General features: G+C 35.9%; 2 protein-coding genes across 5 annotated transcripts in view; one reads left to right on the top strand and one right to left on the bottom strand.

Annotated features, from left to right (window-relative positions):
* Nucleotides 1-7,205, top strand: part of LOC123767575 (TAF6-like RNA polymerase II p300/CBP-associated factor-associated factor 65 kDa subunit 6L) — a 15,212-nt gene extending 8,007 nt beyond the window's left edge. For all 3 annotated transcript variants that reach the window (XM_069310603.1, XM_069310604.1, XM_045757320.2), the window contains exons 4-9: nucleotides 388-527; nucleotides 1,881-2,032; nucleotides 2,793-2,972; nucleotides 3,125-3,229; nucleotides 3,863-4,129; nucleotides 4,337-7,205. In XM_069310603.1, the coding sequence (XP_069166704.1) occupies nucleotides 388-527; nucleotides 1,881-2,032; nucleotides 2,793-2,972; nucleotides 3,125-3,229; nucleotides 3,863-4,129; nucleotides 4,337-4,984 (1,492 nt within the window). In that variant the 3' untranslated portion in view covers nucleotides 4,985-7,205. The remainder of the gene's footprint in view (nucleotides 1-387; nucleotides 528-1,880; nucleotides 2,033-2,792; nucleotides 2,973-3,124; nucleotides 3,230-3,862; nucleotides 4,130-4,336) is intronic.
* A 2,258-nt stretch (nucleotides 7,206-9,463) lies between these two features.
* The window catches only part of ATPCL (ATP-citrate synthase), a 46,018-nt gene continuing 36,986 nt past the window's right edge, over nucleotides 9,464-18,495 (bottom strand). For both annotated transcript variants that reach the window (XM_045757319.2, XM_045757318.2), the window contains 9 exons: nucleotides 18,370-18,490; nucleotides 17,794-17,930; nucleotides 17,269-17,370; nucleotides 16,247-16,355; nucleotides 14,705-14,901; nucleotides 14,332-14,475; nucleotides 13,755-13,951; nucleotides 11,914-11,990; nucleotides 9,464-11,544 (listed from right to left, as the gene is read on the bottom strand). In XM_045757319.2, coding sequence (XP_045613275.2) covers nucleotides 11,450-11,544; nucleotides 11,914-11,990; nucleotides 13,755-13,951; nucleotides 14,332-14,475; nucleotides 14,705-14,901; nucleotides 16,247-16,355; nucleotides 17,269-17,370; nucleotides 17,794-17,930; nucleotides 18,370-18,490 — 1,179 coding nt within the window. In that variant the 3' untranslated portion in view covers nucleotides 9,464-11,449. The remainder of the gene's footprint in view (nucleotides 11,545-11,913; nucleotides 11,991-13,754; nucleotides 13,952-14,331; nucleotides 14,476-14,704; nucleotides 14,902-16,246; nucleotides 16,356-17,268; nucleotides 17,371-17,793; nucleotides 17,931-18,369; nucleotides 18,491-18,495) is intronic.

The raw sequence follows: 18,495 nt of genomic DNA on the forward strand, positions 1-18,495 counted from the left end.
TATATATATATATATATATATATATATATATATATATATATATATATATATATATATATATATATATATATATATATATATATATATATATATATATATATATATATATATATATATATATATATATATATATATATATATATATATATATATATATATATATATATATATTTTTTTTTTTTTTTTTTTCATAGTCATAATATGCAAGCTTCCTGTCCCTGACAAAACTAATTAAATGAATTTATTAAATACTGTTAGCAATAGAAAGCTTTTACATAATTTTTTCTGCGTCTTTGTATTCTATGTTTGTTTGCTTAGGTGTGTTTTGTGTTTATATTGAAATGAAGATTTGGTAATAACTATTCTAATAGCAAGTTACATCTACAGATACACAGGTAGTGAGCCAGTTGAGTGGCAAGGAATACCAGAGGTTGGTGTTCATATTGCTCATGATCCCACAGTCAATCTTGCCAGCACAGCACTAAGTGGAGACATCTTTCACCAGCCGGGCAGCCCATGTGTTAGAGGTCAGATATAAAGTTTGCTGTTCCACACTGAAATGTATATACAGTACAGTAGTACTTTACTGTAATGATGTTAAAATAACTGCTACTAAATGTAAGTACAGTGAAGTTTTTTTCAAATTAATTCAGGTTGATAATAAACTTTAGGAATACTACAGTACTCCCTTTTTCTCACTCACACACAACATGACACATGAGTTAGGATAAAAATTCACACTTGTGCATTTGTGAAATTTATGTAAAAAAATTACACCAAATCTTCACACTCTCCTGAGTGCTTTGTCAAGGTCTTGAGTATGTGGTTAGGACAAGACTTACTTCACAATGATTAATCGTTGTTGAGATGTCGTTTGATTAATCATTGTGATGTAATTGATATTTAAATTGAAATTAAAATAAGTTTATTGAGGTAAAATACATACAAAGGGATGAGGTAACTCAAGTTATTCTCATCCCATTCAGTATAACGTGTTCATACATATATAGACACATCACAAACAACAAACATATTGCCAAACATTCCGGGCTTTGAGATGTAAATTTTGTCATAACCACTCACTCAGACCTTAATAAAGAACTTAGGAGAGTGTGAAAGGCTTGGTGTAATTTCTTTACATAAGTTTCACAAATATACAAGTGGGTTTTTATCCTGTTATTATGTCTGTGAGAAGACATTACCATTACTTATATGACACATGAGTATGCTGTAACTTAGAACATAGATTGGGATAACAGGAAGTCTATTAGCATGAATGATGAATTTCTTAACACACAAAACTGAGAGCACTGATAAGAGGCAAGAAATCAGATTGGAGGAATGTTACTAGTGGAACCCCACAAGGATTGCTTTTAGCAATAGTAATGTTCATTCACTCTCATCCTTGTCTTACCTTTCACTCTCAAGGTAAGCCAACTTTCACTTGTCTTACCTAAGATTTGATAAGCAGTAGACTGGCCTTCCTTCCCCAACCATGGAGTGTGATTACTTTGTCATTTGATAGCGGGTGGATAGTTGGTATGTGGCAGTTCAGTGCTTCATTAAGAATCAGAGAATATTGGCAACCTTCAACTCTGAAAGGTTTGCTCAGCAAGAGTTTTGAGGGATTTAAAAGGTTTCTCATTGATTTAATAAGCCATTTCCTTAATAGATTGTGGTATACTCTCTACTGAGCTCCTCACACTATTAATAGCTGGGATAAGACCTTTTGAAAAGATATTTGTCTCTCTGGGGTTAGTCACTCAGAACCTGGTGGATTGTGTATATTGTAACAAGTCCTGTATGTAATGTTAGAGTAGCTACTGAGATAGTGCTCGAAAAAGGGCATTTGATTTCACTCAACAATTATTGTTTTCCAGGTGAATGGGCATTCATCAGTGGTCACTCACTGGTGAAAGGGGAAGGGGGTGGAGAGTGTTTGCCTGCACTTCTACCACTCTCATCTGAACACCTTCAGTATTACCAAATGCTGTTCACAGTCATTGCTGGGCCATCTAATGATCTGTTTAAGGTGATTACCTATCTCAAGTATTATGGTAGGTTTGTATTCTTGTATGTGCATCTGTATACAGTTATCTTGTGATTTTTCTAGGTCCCCTCAGCAGACATCACTGGCTTGTGTAAGACAGTGACTATGTCTCTGACTGTTGTTGATCCTGTCCAGGGGCCATTAGATTAGATTAAGTAGGATAGCTCAACTTTACAAATTCAAAAATCAGTTTTTCTTTCCTCAGTCATTTGCACTCCAACTTGCCTCAAATCCATCCACATTCTTCTTCTTCTCTCAAAAAATTATTGACATGAAAACTATTATTTAATATTTCTAACAATTTTTAAAAAGTGAATAAAGACAGGATAATTGTGAGGAATCACAAAATCAGAGTATGATATGTGTGTGTTGCACTAAAACATCTTTATTACACAAACCTTGTGCACTGACTCCCATATGGGTCAACCAACCCATATACAGTTCGAATTTGTTTTATTTTAAAAGCAAATTCTCTTATCCAAATTTATATTCTCAGACTTTGCTGAAAGAGAGCAAGGGGGGGCTTACTACATCTGATGTAGGTGCCACAAATAACACTAAATTCCATAACTTCCAGCATCATCATGAAGGATTTTAATTGGACTAGATAGCATCTATAAAATTCTACTGTACTAATTGTTACAATAGCTCTCTGGGCTATAGAGGATTGCCTTTGCATGGCCTCACCCCTGAAGACACGCTCACTACAAAATAACTTACCGTATTTCGTAATTATTTTCAGATAATGTGTGAAGATGTATCAACATCTCCCGGAATAAGTGCTTTAGTGAGTCCTATTGTTGGAGGATTAGTAAGAGGTGCGCACCGTGCTCGGCAAAAACCATGCATTTTACGGAGAATCCTTTTATTGATAAGGGCTCTTCTTTTGAATCCTCATTTGCACCTTGGCCCTCAAAATTATGTAAGTATTATTTATGTTAACTCTAGTGACATACTGCTTCATTGTAAATAACCTATATGATAATGGCTCAGTAAAGTGATTATGAAATGGAATTGTTAAGTTTCTTAAATGTGATGAACTAAGGGATTGATAAACTACTATTTTCTTTTCAGATGCGAGACTTGGTTAATGTACTGGTATACTGCATTATCATTGAACGAAAGTCTCCACAGGATACTCAAATGATTCGTAGCTTGGCATGCAATGTCTTACTCCAGGTTTGTTACTAAATAATACGTGCTTAATAATTTTGTATAAAAATGTCATTAACAAATATTCTGGTATGTAATTAAGATGCCAGCTTGAGTGACCACTTATGACTTGTTACCTGGCTGAGCTGACTACTTATGACTTGTTACCTGGCTGACTATAATGTCAAATATAATTGCCATACTGCTTTTCCCTGTCTTGGTGTTCACATGAATATCTAACCTGTCTTAAACATTAAATTCATCTTCTATTCTTCTATTTTACCTCTTGCTCTTACACCAACTCGTAAGTTTAAATACAGTATACAGTAACCCTAAAGTCTGACAGACTTAAGTTAACATATAAGGCATTTTTTCATATGTTGTTTTCCCCTTCCCCCTTCTCTTCCCTCCCTCCCTCCAAGCATATCTGGAAAATTACATTGATCTAATATTTAATCAACGTTGATCTTATCAATATTTTATGTTATTCAAACATATTTTGTTAGGTTAACTCCTAAAATGAAATGTTTAGATAAATTTTTTAAAATTAATCCTCAAGGCAAAGTTGCTGGAAAAAATTAGGAATCAATATACAGTATATAGAGAGACAAAGGTAGTTGAAGGATAATTATATTAATAGTACTGTTTATATATTTGAAGATTGTATCAAGAGAACCAGGATGCCGAGGAACTTGGGAGACGGTTGTGAGCAGCCTCGGAGGAGTTGTGGCTAGTAGTAGTCATCCATGGGGTCAACATGTAGGGGCATTAATTGGACTCTTGACCCTGGGAGCACCTGCACTATTAAACAGTCTTACGCCCATTGCTCGACCCTACTATAATCGTTTGATGCATGCTATTTCTCAGTCACCTACAGCTAGTACCAGGGATATTCTTGATGCACATACATCAAATTGTTTTTTATTGGTAAGTACAGTATTCTAAAGTATGTTTTGTAGTATTTGATAAATTACTCAAATTGTTTTAATTTTACATATTTTGAATATACAGTACAGTACTTACATATGTCTTAAGAATTGACATGAACTAACAATTTCATACAAGTAGCATCATTTTCAAAATTAACAACAGTTAAACTTATCTTGCATAATGTAACTACTGTATATCTTTCAGGCTGGACTGGTTAATGTTATGACCACATTTGTGAGAAGCCTTCCAGACAACATAGTGATGTTCTCGTCTTCTAAAGAGTCGTTTCCCATCTCTACTACCACAATCTTCCCTACTGGTATTTCTGATGGTGATGTAACATTTGAGCATATACAAGAGATTTATAAATTAGGAGAAGAATCATATGGTTCTGCCTTCATTCTCCAGATTCCTGGAGTGTATTTGTGTTGCACACCTAACCAGGTCCCAAGTTTTTTGCAATCTTCAGTCTACCGTGACCAGGCCATATCAGGAGATGCACTTCTTAATCCACCTGCTAAGCGTTCCAGAACCAAGCTCCATCATTCTTCAAACAAACCTAAACCAAGAAGAACTCAACTATATTCTCCATCTCAGGTTTTTGATGGGTACAAAGCTCTTTCTGAAAGGAGGTCATACTTACAAATGAACATTAGAGGTTGTTGGGAAAAAAGTGTAAATAAGCTTAAAAAGAGAGATTCTTCTCTCCCTACAGTCATTCCTCATGCGCACCGTCCACTGCTTGCCCGCTATTGTTCTCGCTTCACTGGCTGTATGCCTCACAACACTTTCACAAGACCATTATTTTCCCCTTTAAGGCCTGGATATACGTTACAATATCTTTTGCTTTGAAATTGTGTAATGTAAGCATAGGCTTAATTTCATAAATTATATTAATTGCAATTTAAAGGTAGATGAAATATTTACAGCAGTTGCGTGAATGACAAAATTGACTAAAGAGGGATATTTTGTAATATATATGACATTTCACTATAAATTGCAACTCTGCTTTCCTGGATTCTTATTGATTAGATTTGTACTTAGTCAAGCAGGAATAAAATCTGGATACATAAATCATTTACTGTACAGTATTCAGATGAAAGACAGGGATTTTCTTACATGACTGGTTAGGGTTTTTATTTGACAATTAGTTCTTGTCTGATTAGATTATCAAACCAGTGATGTATATACAAAATTAGAGCAGAAAGATATATGATGCCAAAAGAAGCAATCACAGAAGGACAACTGCCTCAAGAAACAAAACTAACGGGTGTTAAGACTCCAGGGGCCAGATTCTCAAAACCGTTAAGCAAGCACTTACGAACCTGTACATCCTTTCTCAATCTTTGGCGGCTTTGTTTACAATTATTAAACAGTTAATGAACTTGGAAGCACCAAGAAGCTGTTTATAACGATAACAACAGTTGATTGGGAAGTTTTCATACTTGTAAACTGTTTAATAAATGTAACCAAAGCCGTCAAAGATTGAGGAAAGATGTACACGTTCGCAAGTACTGTACTTGCGTTACTGCTTCGCGAATCTGGCCCCAGGCCCCGAGTCAGAGCTATACAGAATTTAACATGTACAGAATCCTATACGCATGCAATCCTTGTAGTTGAAGGCCGCAAAGCAACAAGTAAGCTTTTCAACAGGGCAGCAGTCAAACTGCAATACAAACATGAATGAGGGCTCTGGAGGGTCCAGGTGAAGTATCGAGGGCAAAGCGAATCTTATTGGTTTTGACATTAAACGTGGGAAAAATGAAAGGCTCCGCAAGCCTTTCATACCCCATACCCCAACTGGTATGAGGGTCATACCAGTTGATGCAAAGCATCAAAATGGCATGGTGTCAAAGGCAAAACTTACAAATATACAGGGCATACAGTATGTAGTTCAGTTTAGAAAGTAATGAGGAGTGCAAGTACAGTGTTAGTCTAAACAACTGACTACATGGTTGTAACTTGGCTAACTAGCTACAAGTGCATTGAAAAATAATTTTATGATTAAAAATAGGTTTAAGTGCTGTACTTGAACACCTAATTCCCAAACTAGAAACTAGGAATACAGTATCAAATAAATTATAATTGGCTGTGCAGAACATGTATATATATTTTTTGTATGGATACTGTCTTTCATGGGCATTATTATTCATCATGATAGGCAAGGCAGCATGTAACAAACTATTGAACTAGACTTAGGTATCCTAATCTCTTGTGAAAGTCACTACTTTAAAAAGCTAAGTTTGACAAAACATCTACAGATTTGGAGAGCTGAAAGCACCTAGCCGCTATATGAACAAATTCATCCTTGGGCTGACCCCAAGAACACGTTCATAAATTTTAATAATACTGTACCAGTTTTGAATACACGGTGTCATTATTATTATTTATTAGAATTTAGTGTACAGTTAACCTAAACACTGCCTAAATTAGGTTCTGTTGGCAATTATTTGTTTTTGTAGTACAGTACGTGGGTGAAGTACTGTTCAAGAAATGTTTGGAATGTCAACAGTTGCGAGTAAAATGTTTTTAATTTATAGAGTTTGGCAGCTAGATTAATGAGCATTTAACTATTATTTATTAGGATGGGCTGAAGCACTAGTATTAACAGTAATGATTGGAATAAAACCCAGATTTATATGTACAGACACCTTTAAGCATCCACTACACAGTGTGACAGTCATTGCCATAGTTAGAGCTATTGTTACTTTTTGTAACAATAGCATGTCCACAATTGGATTGTGGGCCATCCACAATCGACTTGAGAATGGTCCAGGGCGGACCGAAACGTCGTCGTCCCTTCACTTTCTAGTATGTGGTTTGGTCAACATATTTCAGCCATGTTATTGACTCCTCGTCTGCATATTTGAAGATATGTTCATAGTGTACCCGGTGTGCACTAGGGCAGGCTGGTATAGTTTATTTGTATCCCATGTATGACCAACCATCCCTTGAGATGGGGATCTTAGGTGAACCTAGCTAACCCTTGACCCACACTCAAACCTCTCATATAGACTAGGGTAGCAGCACAAAGTTGTGTACCTGATCTTATTAATAAAAGTACAACTAACAACTTTCTTCCATTTATTTACACATCCCATCCACACTTAGTATTCGATACAAATTAAATATAGGTACAGCACACTTGTTTAATGTCGGGAGCTATTAATAACTGGAAATTTCCATCATGTAGCAAAATGCTTGCATTAATATCACCCTCCTTCAGGGCAAATGGCAGCTGTTGCCAATAGCTAGATCATGTTTATTTTGCTTTTTCGACCAAATACTGTAAATGTATTCATGCTAAGGGTGGCAGCAACCTTGCCACCCTCCCTTCATTGTTAATGCATGAGCAACCCGTCAACACAATTTTATCACATTAAGCAGCGAATATGAATAACCATTTCTTTATAGATTGCCTCAGTAGCTTTCATGTGCATTGGGCTCTAGTATCATACATTCACAAAACTACCAGGTCTCTGGACTTGTACAGGCGTAATAAACACCAGAATCAGTCTGGTGTGGTCAGACAAGTGACGCATGAGTATCAGAGTGGCCCAGAAAGTACAGGTAAAGCAAAAAATCTATTAGAAACTATTGAAAACCAACCAAATCTTCAGGCAGACCACTAATGCAGAGGAGCTACCATGAGCTCTGCCCAAAAAACTTGGAAACAATAAATGAGTTTTGTAATATCAGGACTCTGAAAGTACCCTCGAAAATGTTTATCAGGAAAATACCGTAGTGTTGATCACTACATTTACATTACTCTTGGGACCAAATTAATATATCTAAACTATCGCAATAAGCGAAACATTGGGGTGGAAGGATACCCAAAAGTACTCTTTGTTAAACCACATTTTACCCAGTGTGGAAATTGCCCAGTACATGTTAACCAGATAACCAAAGTTACATGCTGTATTCAGCCTTTTCCTCTTATATCATCCCTCAAATTGTCAGAAATGAATTTTCTGCAATTCTGTTTGGATTTATTTAATATGTCCATAAGATTAGTACTGTACTTTTTATTACAAGACAAATCTTACCTTTACGTGTTGATCCAGTTTACCTTCTGTCATTGTGGCAGAAAGTTTTAATATTGTCAATTTTTTTTTTTTTGTAGGCTCCTCATAAAAGTAGAAGGATGCTATTTCATTATGTGACAAACTAATCACTAACGGCATACTGAACAGTTTTAATACACCTTGTTTCAATTATGCAACATGCATCGTATATTTATTTTTGTATATTTATTCAAGATTACAGTACTTACATTCTTGTAAAGCCACTAGCATGTATAGGGTTTCAGGTAGGTCCTTAACCCTAATTTTTCCCCAAAATACGATCCACCAAATCATTTAACAACCAGGTACCCATTCACTGCTGGGTGAACAGAGGCAGTGATTGGATTGGTAAAGGATTGGTGCCCAGTCAATCTTCCCTGGCCAGGATACGAATCCAGGCCAAAGAGCTCGCAAAGCGCCGGGCAAGTGTTTTACCACTGTGCCATGGGACCTAATGGGCAAGATTTCCTCTTTAAACACAAATTTGTGTCATAGTAATTAAGTAGTAAAATCGGGAATGGTACGTAGCATCACCAAATGCGGACTAACCATAGGGCGCTAAATATCACTAAGGATGCCAATATGAACAGAAATGCATAAGGCAAACGATATCAAAAGTATCCTATACACCAAAAATTCTATCGAGGGGCAAGGGACAGTCGGAATGCAAGACACGCTCATCCTGTGTGTCATATGGTGCCAACTTCTCAATTTATGCTCAGTGGGTGGAGCATAACAGGCTATGCTCACCAGTAATCTGCCACATGCCATGTGTTTCTAGCAATTTCTTTAGAAATTTATTGACATTTGCTGCTGTAAACCGAGGTATTGTATATGGAAGAGAAGGGGGGAAAAGAAAGAAAAAGAAAAAAAAAAAAAAAAAAAAAAAAAAAAAAGCATCAATGATTCTGTACGGCAGAACTCTCAACTTGAGTAACTGATGTTAAAATAGGTTGCATTTTGTGAGAATGCATTAGCTTTGGTTCACTTCAGTGAGGTGCATTTCTGAGTCTGCTGGCACAAGTGTTAAATTGAGAAAATTCCATTATATTAAGATTCCATCACTAGGCTGTAACATCTCAAGAGCAACAATGTTCGTTTTCTTTATTTTAAAATCTACTGATGTTAAATGAATTTATTAATTCCTTAATTAAAAAAATCAGATTTATACATAGCACTAATATGATTGAACAAAATTTTTTTTTTTTATGAAACCTTCATAGTTCCAATATCATTAATTAGGTAATTTAAGGTTACAACAAACCAATTTATCCCTACAAAACTAAAATTATTTATTGTACCTATTACAATAATTCCAGTGCACACAACCATAACACCAATATAAATATGGAATGTATTTGGATGAAAATTTCAAGATACGGTTAAAATACAAACACAAATCCAGCACCAGAAAAATTAAATCACAGATTTACACCATAGCGGGATTACTTCTATCAGGACTTATCATAATACATCCACCTCTACATTATAACCTCCAGCAACTAGACAATAACTATTTCCAACAAATGTATTCAAAAAGGGAATTCCTTTACATATTTAACTAAGAAAGATTACCAATATCCATGAATCTCTAATGTTCACCAAATTCTGGAAACTTTCATCCACTGTTCTAATATTTTTACTTTTGTAACCTAAGACTAACAGTTTAAAAGAAAAAAAAAGTCAATCAAGTAAAATAAAATTAACAAATTTAATTTATACTTTGTTCAAAAGACCACTAATTTTACCACAGTGAATAAATATATCTTATTAATTACATGTGAATCAGTAACTTATCAGTAATAAAAGTAATTACATTTTAAAGAGGCAAGAGATGCTTTCTCCAATTATAACACTGATTACCAAAACATGACCAGTAAGATGCATAATCATAGAAAAAAACAAAAATAATTTAAATGTGAAACATTCTTACATTACTCAGACAAGAATTGTCTTCACAGACAGGAACTGTCTTCACAGACAAAATAACACTTTGTCTAAAGCACTGACTGGAGGGATTTGAGTGCAGACCTAACCAACATGTGCAACATCAATAGATTCACCAGAACTAACTATTCAATAAAATAATATCAACACTTTAAAATACAATACCTGTATAGTACTAATATTGTATGCAAATCTAAAATCCATTTCCAATCTCTAAACTTAGGATTTATCCAGAGAAACTGTTGGCATTTACCGGGGTGATGCTTGGCAGCGCACGACATCAATGTTATCCAAGTTTAAACACCAAGTCTCATGTCCTCACTTGGAGGAAACTTTTAAAGACAAGGACATTAACAGAAAAATGAGCAATCATAAGATATATTAAAGACTAATTTTGAAGTTAAATAATAAATTATAATGTTAATCGCTGTTCACCAGGTTTCAAACGGGTGTTAGCTTCACGTTTCTCAGTTTTATTGTACAATGACAGGCTAATTCCAGCTCCAGTATACAGACCTTTAATGAACATTATGCATAATTTATAAGGAGTGAAACAATGTTTAACATGGACTTTCATAGTTTGACTCGACTGGATAACGGTAGAGATCTATATTGTCTTATTTCTTAAAGTATCTGGTAATTTGAAACTACCCCAAAGAATTTCTTTCATTAACATAGGAAACATTACTAAAAATATTCATAGTTACAAAACTAATGACAATTAAAATGACATAAAATTTTGCAGGAATTGTGGTCATGAATTAACGGTTCTGACAACGAATTGGTAGTATTCTGTTAAAAAAAATTAAGTTTTCCAGGTAATGTATCAATAAAATGAAGCAATTAAAATTACTAAAAATCAAACCAAATATCCTAAAATATAATTCATCAATATCTGGATGTTATCCAGTAATGTATCCTGCTCTACTAATTATTAAAAAAAAAACTACAATGTTAGTGAAAGTTTGAGGCATTAGGTAATTACTTTAATATACAAAATTCCTAAACTTTTTATTGCAAATATAGTACCGATTGGTGAATTTTTTAATTTCAAATATAAAAATAGAAAACCTTAATTATGAACAGTATCCAGTTAAAATCAGGAAGTACATGATTCAACGCACGGTGCCTAGAATGTGCAATATTGTAGTCCGGTTTACTTTATGGCGTTCTTTATTTTGTGTAATATGTATGCTCTAATAACAGGGAACAGACAATATACATTAGGGATAGCTTTGTCCTACAAGACAAGGATCCATAACACGAAAAACCTTCCCCCGAAAAAAGCCAAATTCATAAATATAATTTAGGAAGCATAGTGTTCTGGCATGACGTAGGAGATATCATCCCATGGGTGACGGTACAGACCTTGCTTCAGACGCTTCTGATCCAAGTAATGACCTGTTGGGAAGAAATGACAAATTATCTCTTAACCTGCTTCTCTTAAATATAGATGTTGAAATTTCATACTACTGCAAAAGAAATGTGCTTAACTTAAAATATACAAGATGTCTGTATGGGAAAAGGGCATCACTCAAAATTTAACTAATTAGGTGTTTTATGGGGATTTTAACATTTTAGGCAGTTTTGGGGCTACCACTAGGCAACAATAAAATGTTGCCACAATAGATGGCAGTACATACCAGTTTTTTTTTTTGAAGGACAGAGGACCTGATCACACAAAAAAAAATGCTCTGGGCAACAGCATTTCCTTTTACACAGTGAACGAGTTAAGGCAGAACACAAGTCACAGTTTTACATTAAACTTACCAATGAAGCCCATCGATCGACCGAGAACAAACAGGCCATTGATGGTGCCAATATTAATGTATTCTTCGGCTTCTTCCCTGGAGAAAGAAAGTTTTCAGAGTATCAGCTGAATGTTTATTCATCAAGTACTATCACCACATCAAACTAACACACAGTACGTATATTAAACATACAAATACACATAATTGAAATATTAAACATACACACGTTCAAATATGCTGCACATATCTACGAGGGACAAACCCTAAAATGCAAGCAGGGGGACCAAAAAAGGGGCAGGGAGAAGAGTCAGTAATACTGGTGCTAATGATCTAGAATGAGACAGTCACCAAGATATACAGTAATATGAGGACCGATTCGACATTGGTGACTGCTGCATTATAAGATTTGGCTAATTAGTTGAGTTACAGGGGTTAAACTGGAGTCGTGTAGTGTCTAGTCCAGTCCCCCCTCAAGGACTTGCCCTGGACCCATTCCTATTCTTAAACTATGTCAATAATACTGATATTAGTTTTGTATCCTTGTGCAAACATTAAGTACAAACTGAGAAGAAACTACAAGGTAGGAATGCTTTCACAAACTTCAGGAGTGGGCTGAGAAATAGCTGTTAGATTTCAACCTCAGCAAGTTCAAGGTAATGAAGATGCGAGAATGGGATGAAGGAAAGACCTGGGGCCAGATTCACGAAACAGCTACGCAAGTACTTACGAACCTGTACTTATTTTCTCAATCTTTGGCGGCTTTGTTTACAATTATTAAACAGTTAATGAGCTCTGAAGCACCAGGAGACTGTTTATAACACTAACAGTTGATTGGGAAGTTTCATGCTTGTAAACCGTTTAATAAATGTAACCAAAGTCGTTAAAGACTGAGGGGAGATGTACACGTTCGTAAGTACTTGCGTGACTGCTTCGTGAATCTGGCCCCAGAAGGAAGCTGCACCATCAGAGTCTGGCAACTAGTGTTATCAGAACAAGATAAACTTTGGAGTAAAAATTATACCTGCACTAATAGTAAAAGTGAATCCAAGATAACCTCAGCAGAATATAGAAAACAGGAATGGCATTCAAACGCCTGAAGGACTTTAAATTATTTGCACAATAGTCGTCAGAGCGATCCTACAATGCACAGCCCCAGCATGGAACTGCATTCAGTGAAACATTGCAACAAGGACAGTGCTAAGCCTAAGAGGTCTCAGCTACAAAGTGTTAAGGAAACTTAATATAACGACTTCATTAAAGAAATAACAGGAAAAATGATCACTACATATAAAATATTTAAGAGAAATAGACAATGTGGATAAAGAGCCTTTTCAAACCAGAGTACAATAGAAAAACAGGACAAGGGTACATTTACAAGACATTTAGAATCACAAAAAATGCAAACAAGCCAGAAAGGGTGATGAACAAATGGAATGCACCGAAGGTAGTGATGGCCATGCAAAACTTCAAGAGCAAATGCAATGTAAAAAAAAATTAATTTAAAGCCATCACCTGCAAATAGTTAAGAGGCAGGGCCTAGAGAATTGGACTTCATATCCCATAGTAAATGTGTGTATACACACAAATACATGTACTGTATACTTTAACTCTTACAAATTAGCATAGTACATATTTAGTTTTACAATTTTACTTAGCATTTCTAGATACAATAAACAATGTATATTTATAATTAACATTACATAATTGCTGTAATGTTTCTCCACACAGATCTAAAATACAGCAAATCTGTGCTGAAAGCATGTTAATCGCAGCAATTTCTAGATACTGTACTACACATTTACTAATTCTAGATAATCAAGAGCAGCATTACAACAGCCAATGAACTTTTACAATACTTACAATGTGAAAGAGCCAGAGTTACGCAAGAGATCCACAAAAGCAACTCCAATTACACCATCTACATTAAGGATAAGATTTGGCTTTTTGCTTGTGGTAATCTTTTCAACCTCAAGTGCATAGTCTAGAAGAGTAGTAGATGGGAATTCTTTCTTCACAAAATTTTTTATGATTTCCACTCTTTTATCAGGATTGTTTATCTGGAAAGGTAAAGTATCTTAGAATACAGTATTGTCAAAGGAGCCTAACCTCACACTTAAGAGTCAGTAACATGCAATATTACACAAACATAGCAGTAGATAAATGAATCTTATGATACTGCAATCAAACATGTCTACAACTCAATCTATGCAGATAGCTGCTCTTGTAAAGAGCACGTCTGCATAAAACAATGCTATAACTCGGAGCATTTACATCATTATTCAACAAAGATTTTGTAATAGCTAATTGCTAACTTATCCTTCAAATGCCTTAATATTCAAACACACTAAATACAATATTAGCACCTATAAATTACTCTCAAGGTACCACTAGTCCAAGTGTAAAATAAAACTACTAGCAAAGATTCTAAAGCAATTACCGACTTGACCCTATGGCCAATACCCATGATGAGTTGTCCTTTCTTACGCATATCATTGACAAACTCCATTGGTAGTAGACCTTTGTCAAATGCCTCACTGAACTGACGAGCTGCACCATCCAAAGCACCACCAAATCGGTCACCCTTAAAAGAATGTGAAATGTGTAGATATAAATATACAAGTTTGATATGTTCATTACAACACTAAATAGCACTTTAATAAATTCAATATCACAAATACATCTTAAATTATACAAAAATCAAAGTATGTTCCCATGATGCTTAAAATGTAAATATTCAATGGATAATTAATATACAGTATATTATGTATTTATTTTTGCATATCTTCAGAATAATCTGATGCAGCACTTACAATAGTTAGCAATCCAGATACCAATGAGGACACCAGATCTTTCCCAGCTCGAGTGCACACGATGGTGTTATGTGCACCAGAGACAGCGGGACCGTGGTCAGCAGTCACCATCAGACACATCTCCAGGAAAGTGGTTGCGTACTGAGGAAGACGCCGCTGGAACCAAAGCAGGGAGAGTGTCCCACCAATGCCAAGACCTATTAACAAAATGAAGCGACATTACTGAAATTTCATTTCACTTTAATACAAGAAGTTGACATTAAAGCTTTCATTCCAATTACTGCATATTTTGTATGGCTTTTTTTGGCACCCTCCAGTAACTTTATACCTACAGTATCATACATAGATTATTATAACTGCATTTCCAACTTTCACGGGTGAGGGAGGCATCGGCTCTAATATAGACGCAGTAAAGAGAGTAAAATTAGGTTATAGACATTAAAACAATATTATACATACTACACAGCAGAGATAAACAAAACACACACACATACCAGTAATTATCTACAAGCACACTTACACTTTTCAATATGCCAGGTCAACAGTGCTCTGAATTTTCACACATTATATACTGTATTACACACACATTCACTTCTACCTTCCCTGCCTTGGCCCTTACAATATCTCATTCAGTATCCACCCTCATTACTATGGGAAATGGGTTCCAAAGGGCTGTCATAGCCAGGGGAATTGGTAATGGGGAATAAGGTCCCATGACCTATAAAATGCTCTCGTACGGCATGCGTCTCCAATAGCCTCTGTCAACCAAGTCCAACTCCTGGCCTGCACAGGTGGCTTAGTCAAAGTCCGGCGGAACTGCTTTTACTGACAGGAGAAAGGATGGGGGCGTGCCTCTGGCGCCTTAAAACCAGCTGCTCTGGGGTAGATGGGACTCTTTAGCCTGGGAAGGCAGCTCATCTAGGGGAAGGAAAACCCTGATTCTAAACCTCTGCTGCCTTGCGGCCATACCCCTCTTTTGGGAAAGGCTTCAGGAGTCAACCTCGAGGAAAAATCAGGAGTTGGAGCCCCTAAGGCAGTTCGTTGTCGACTTCAACCTCGCTCTGGCAGTTCCTGCGACGGTACTGGAACCATGTGTATTGGCATTTGCCTTTCCCTTGGATAATTTCAGCAACGTGGAGAGGGGAGGACCTGCTGCATGGGTAACGGCTTCTCCTCCATATTGACCTACCCAGGGTTTGCATCCTGGAGAGCAACTCCATAGTCTCCCGAGACTAAAAGATGCCTACTACTACTATCCACCCTCAATTCTTGCTTCCTTAAACATCTGCCATGTATGCCCAGCTTCCTACAGTACTTTTTCATCAGTACTGTATCATCTATTTGTCCAACATTGCCAAACCATCTTGGTATGCTCTGCTCATTCTTGCAGTTTCTTTAATATTGTACTTTACATCTGACATTCACATTTGTAACTATTTTAAAAAGAAAAAACTACCCTTTCCCTCTCCTATATTTGAAGGGAAAAGAGCATTTATACAATTTGGTAAATGAATTTTCCCACATTCCAAATACTGTACTAACCTTGCTCTAAGACGGCAGATATGGGCATGCCAGCATACAAGAGCTCTGTGCCTCGCTCATCACTGATAGACGTCATAAATGAGGCTGGTTTACGAATCAGACCAAGTTCCTGTTTGGGAGAAAACAATTATTTAACATAGTATTGAATAGCTGTGCAAGAATATATTTTTTTTTTTAGAAAATCCACTTGGGCTGTGAGAGGACACAAACCTGCAATGAAGGCATTGCCAGCCACATACTCTACCACTGTATCACCACTGACTTGTTACAAAACATGTTTCAGTTTTTCTCATTGATGTATATCACGTTAGTATGATTTTCTGTGTGTAAATTATTTTTTTTAATAATTAACTAAAACACCAACAATTCTTTCCATCACGTCCTTTTATCAGTAAAACAAATACCAATAAGCATTATGCAATTACTACATAGAAATGACAAAGTATATAAATATACATTATGTAATGTGTATGTATTCATTTAACATTCAGATTTCTTATTTAAGATGTAACATTAAGCAGGTGCTACTGTTTCTTGTCATTATCATATTTAATGAAATAGTAACCCCAATGCTGTTACAGTACTACAATTGTATTTATATAGTTATAAGGGTATTGAACGAGCCCTTTAAGGGAAGTGAAACTGCAAGCTGTGATGTAACACGAGCTGTTCACTACATTGCCATGAATGCTCTAAAGTAGCAGTTCAGTGCTGACCGATCCCAACTGTTCAGTCCTGTTCATGTAAACAGCAAGACCTTGCCTAACCCTCAAATGGTGCAGCTATTTAAAAAATGCTACGAGGCGAGCATTTTTACAAATAATTAAACTATATATATATATAAAAAATCACAACGGTTACAACACAGTAGGAAATCGCAAATAGCGAATGCAGCAGTGTAGGGGTTAAAGTAACCAAGTGGTGCAGCTTGGAAAAGGTAATACCCAAAGTGCACTACAATGATGGGCTGGCAATGAATAGACTAGTAAAACATTGAAAAAATACAATTTGTTATAACTCACTCTGGCCCAGTTGTAGTCCATTGGTACAGTTGGGGGTGGAACCTCTTCCTTAGGAACAATTATACCCTCCAGCAGCAGTTGCTGGTATACACTACCAATTTCCTGTAAAAATAGGAAATCAGCATGTTTTACACAAAGTGAATGTAAAATTTGCTGTTGTGCATACAGTACAGCATTGCATACATCTTGGGAAGACTAGTACAGTAATTTTATATATTTTCATACATTACAGTACCATTATTCTGTGCTGAACTTTATATTTTCTGGTTATGATTTATAATCTAATTACACTGCATCATTCTGGCAATCAGAAAATGGTTACAATGAATATTCCATTTGCATATGGAAAACTTTCTTAATTTTCTTGATCCAATATCAATAACAATGCAGCAAGAACCTAAAGACAAACTTAGATGCATGGTCAGAGACTGAACATGCAACATTCCTGCAAATGGCAGGAAATGTAGTGAACTGAGAATTACCCCAAATATGAAAATATTACTATAGATTAAGGAATATGCTTACTACTCCAAGTTCGTCAAAGCTGACTGGAACATGGGCACCACAATCAGCCAGAGCCTGGTTCTTTGCTATAGCAGTTTCACGCTCAGCATTAGCACATGCACCAGCATGACCAAACTGCACTTCAGATGAAAACATACCTGAAAAGTTTAGTTTTATTAGCACATTTATTTTTAAAGCACTTATAATGCAATGAACCGAGCACAAGTACGAAAGTCCTGGAATTTGCAAAAAGGCCTATTGGCCCATGCGAGTTAGCTAATTTTTATACCTAGCCCATCTAATTTGTACAGATGCTATGCTCTAAACCACGTAGCAATTCCACCAGTGCGTGTTGCTGTACGTGTTCCAAATAAATAATGAACACTTTGCAAAATACAGTACTATTTACCAAACTCTTTACACAAGCGACAAAGTAAGGCATATACATGCTGATCCTCACACTTGCTGGTAACCCAAACTGCATGCAGTCCACTTAATCTGGTTTTGGTTGTGGAGACTAAGGATATACCAAACGTTGTACTAAATAATTGACATACAGCATTTAAAATAAACACAGTACTGTAATTCCAAGCTTACCAGCACACGTTCCAATGCACCAAGCGACAATTGGTTTGACAATACGTTTCTCCTTTAGTGCCTGGCACACCTCATATTCTTCAATACCTCCCACTTCGCCAAGAAGAACAAGCATCTTAACCTGTC

Source organism: Procambarus clarkii, chromosome 67 (genome assembly GCF_040958095.1).
Source record: "Procambarus clarkii isolate CNS0578487 chromosome 67, FALCON_Pclarkii_2.0, whole genome shotgun sequence".
NCBI lineage: Eukaryota > Metazoa > Arthropoda > Malacostraca > Decapoda > Cambaridae > Procambarus > Procambarus clarkii.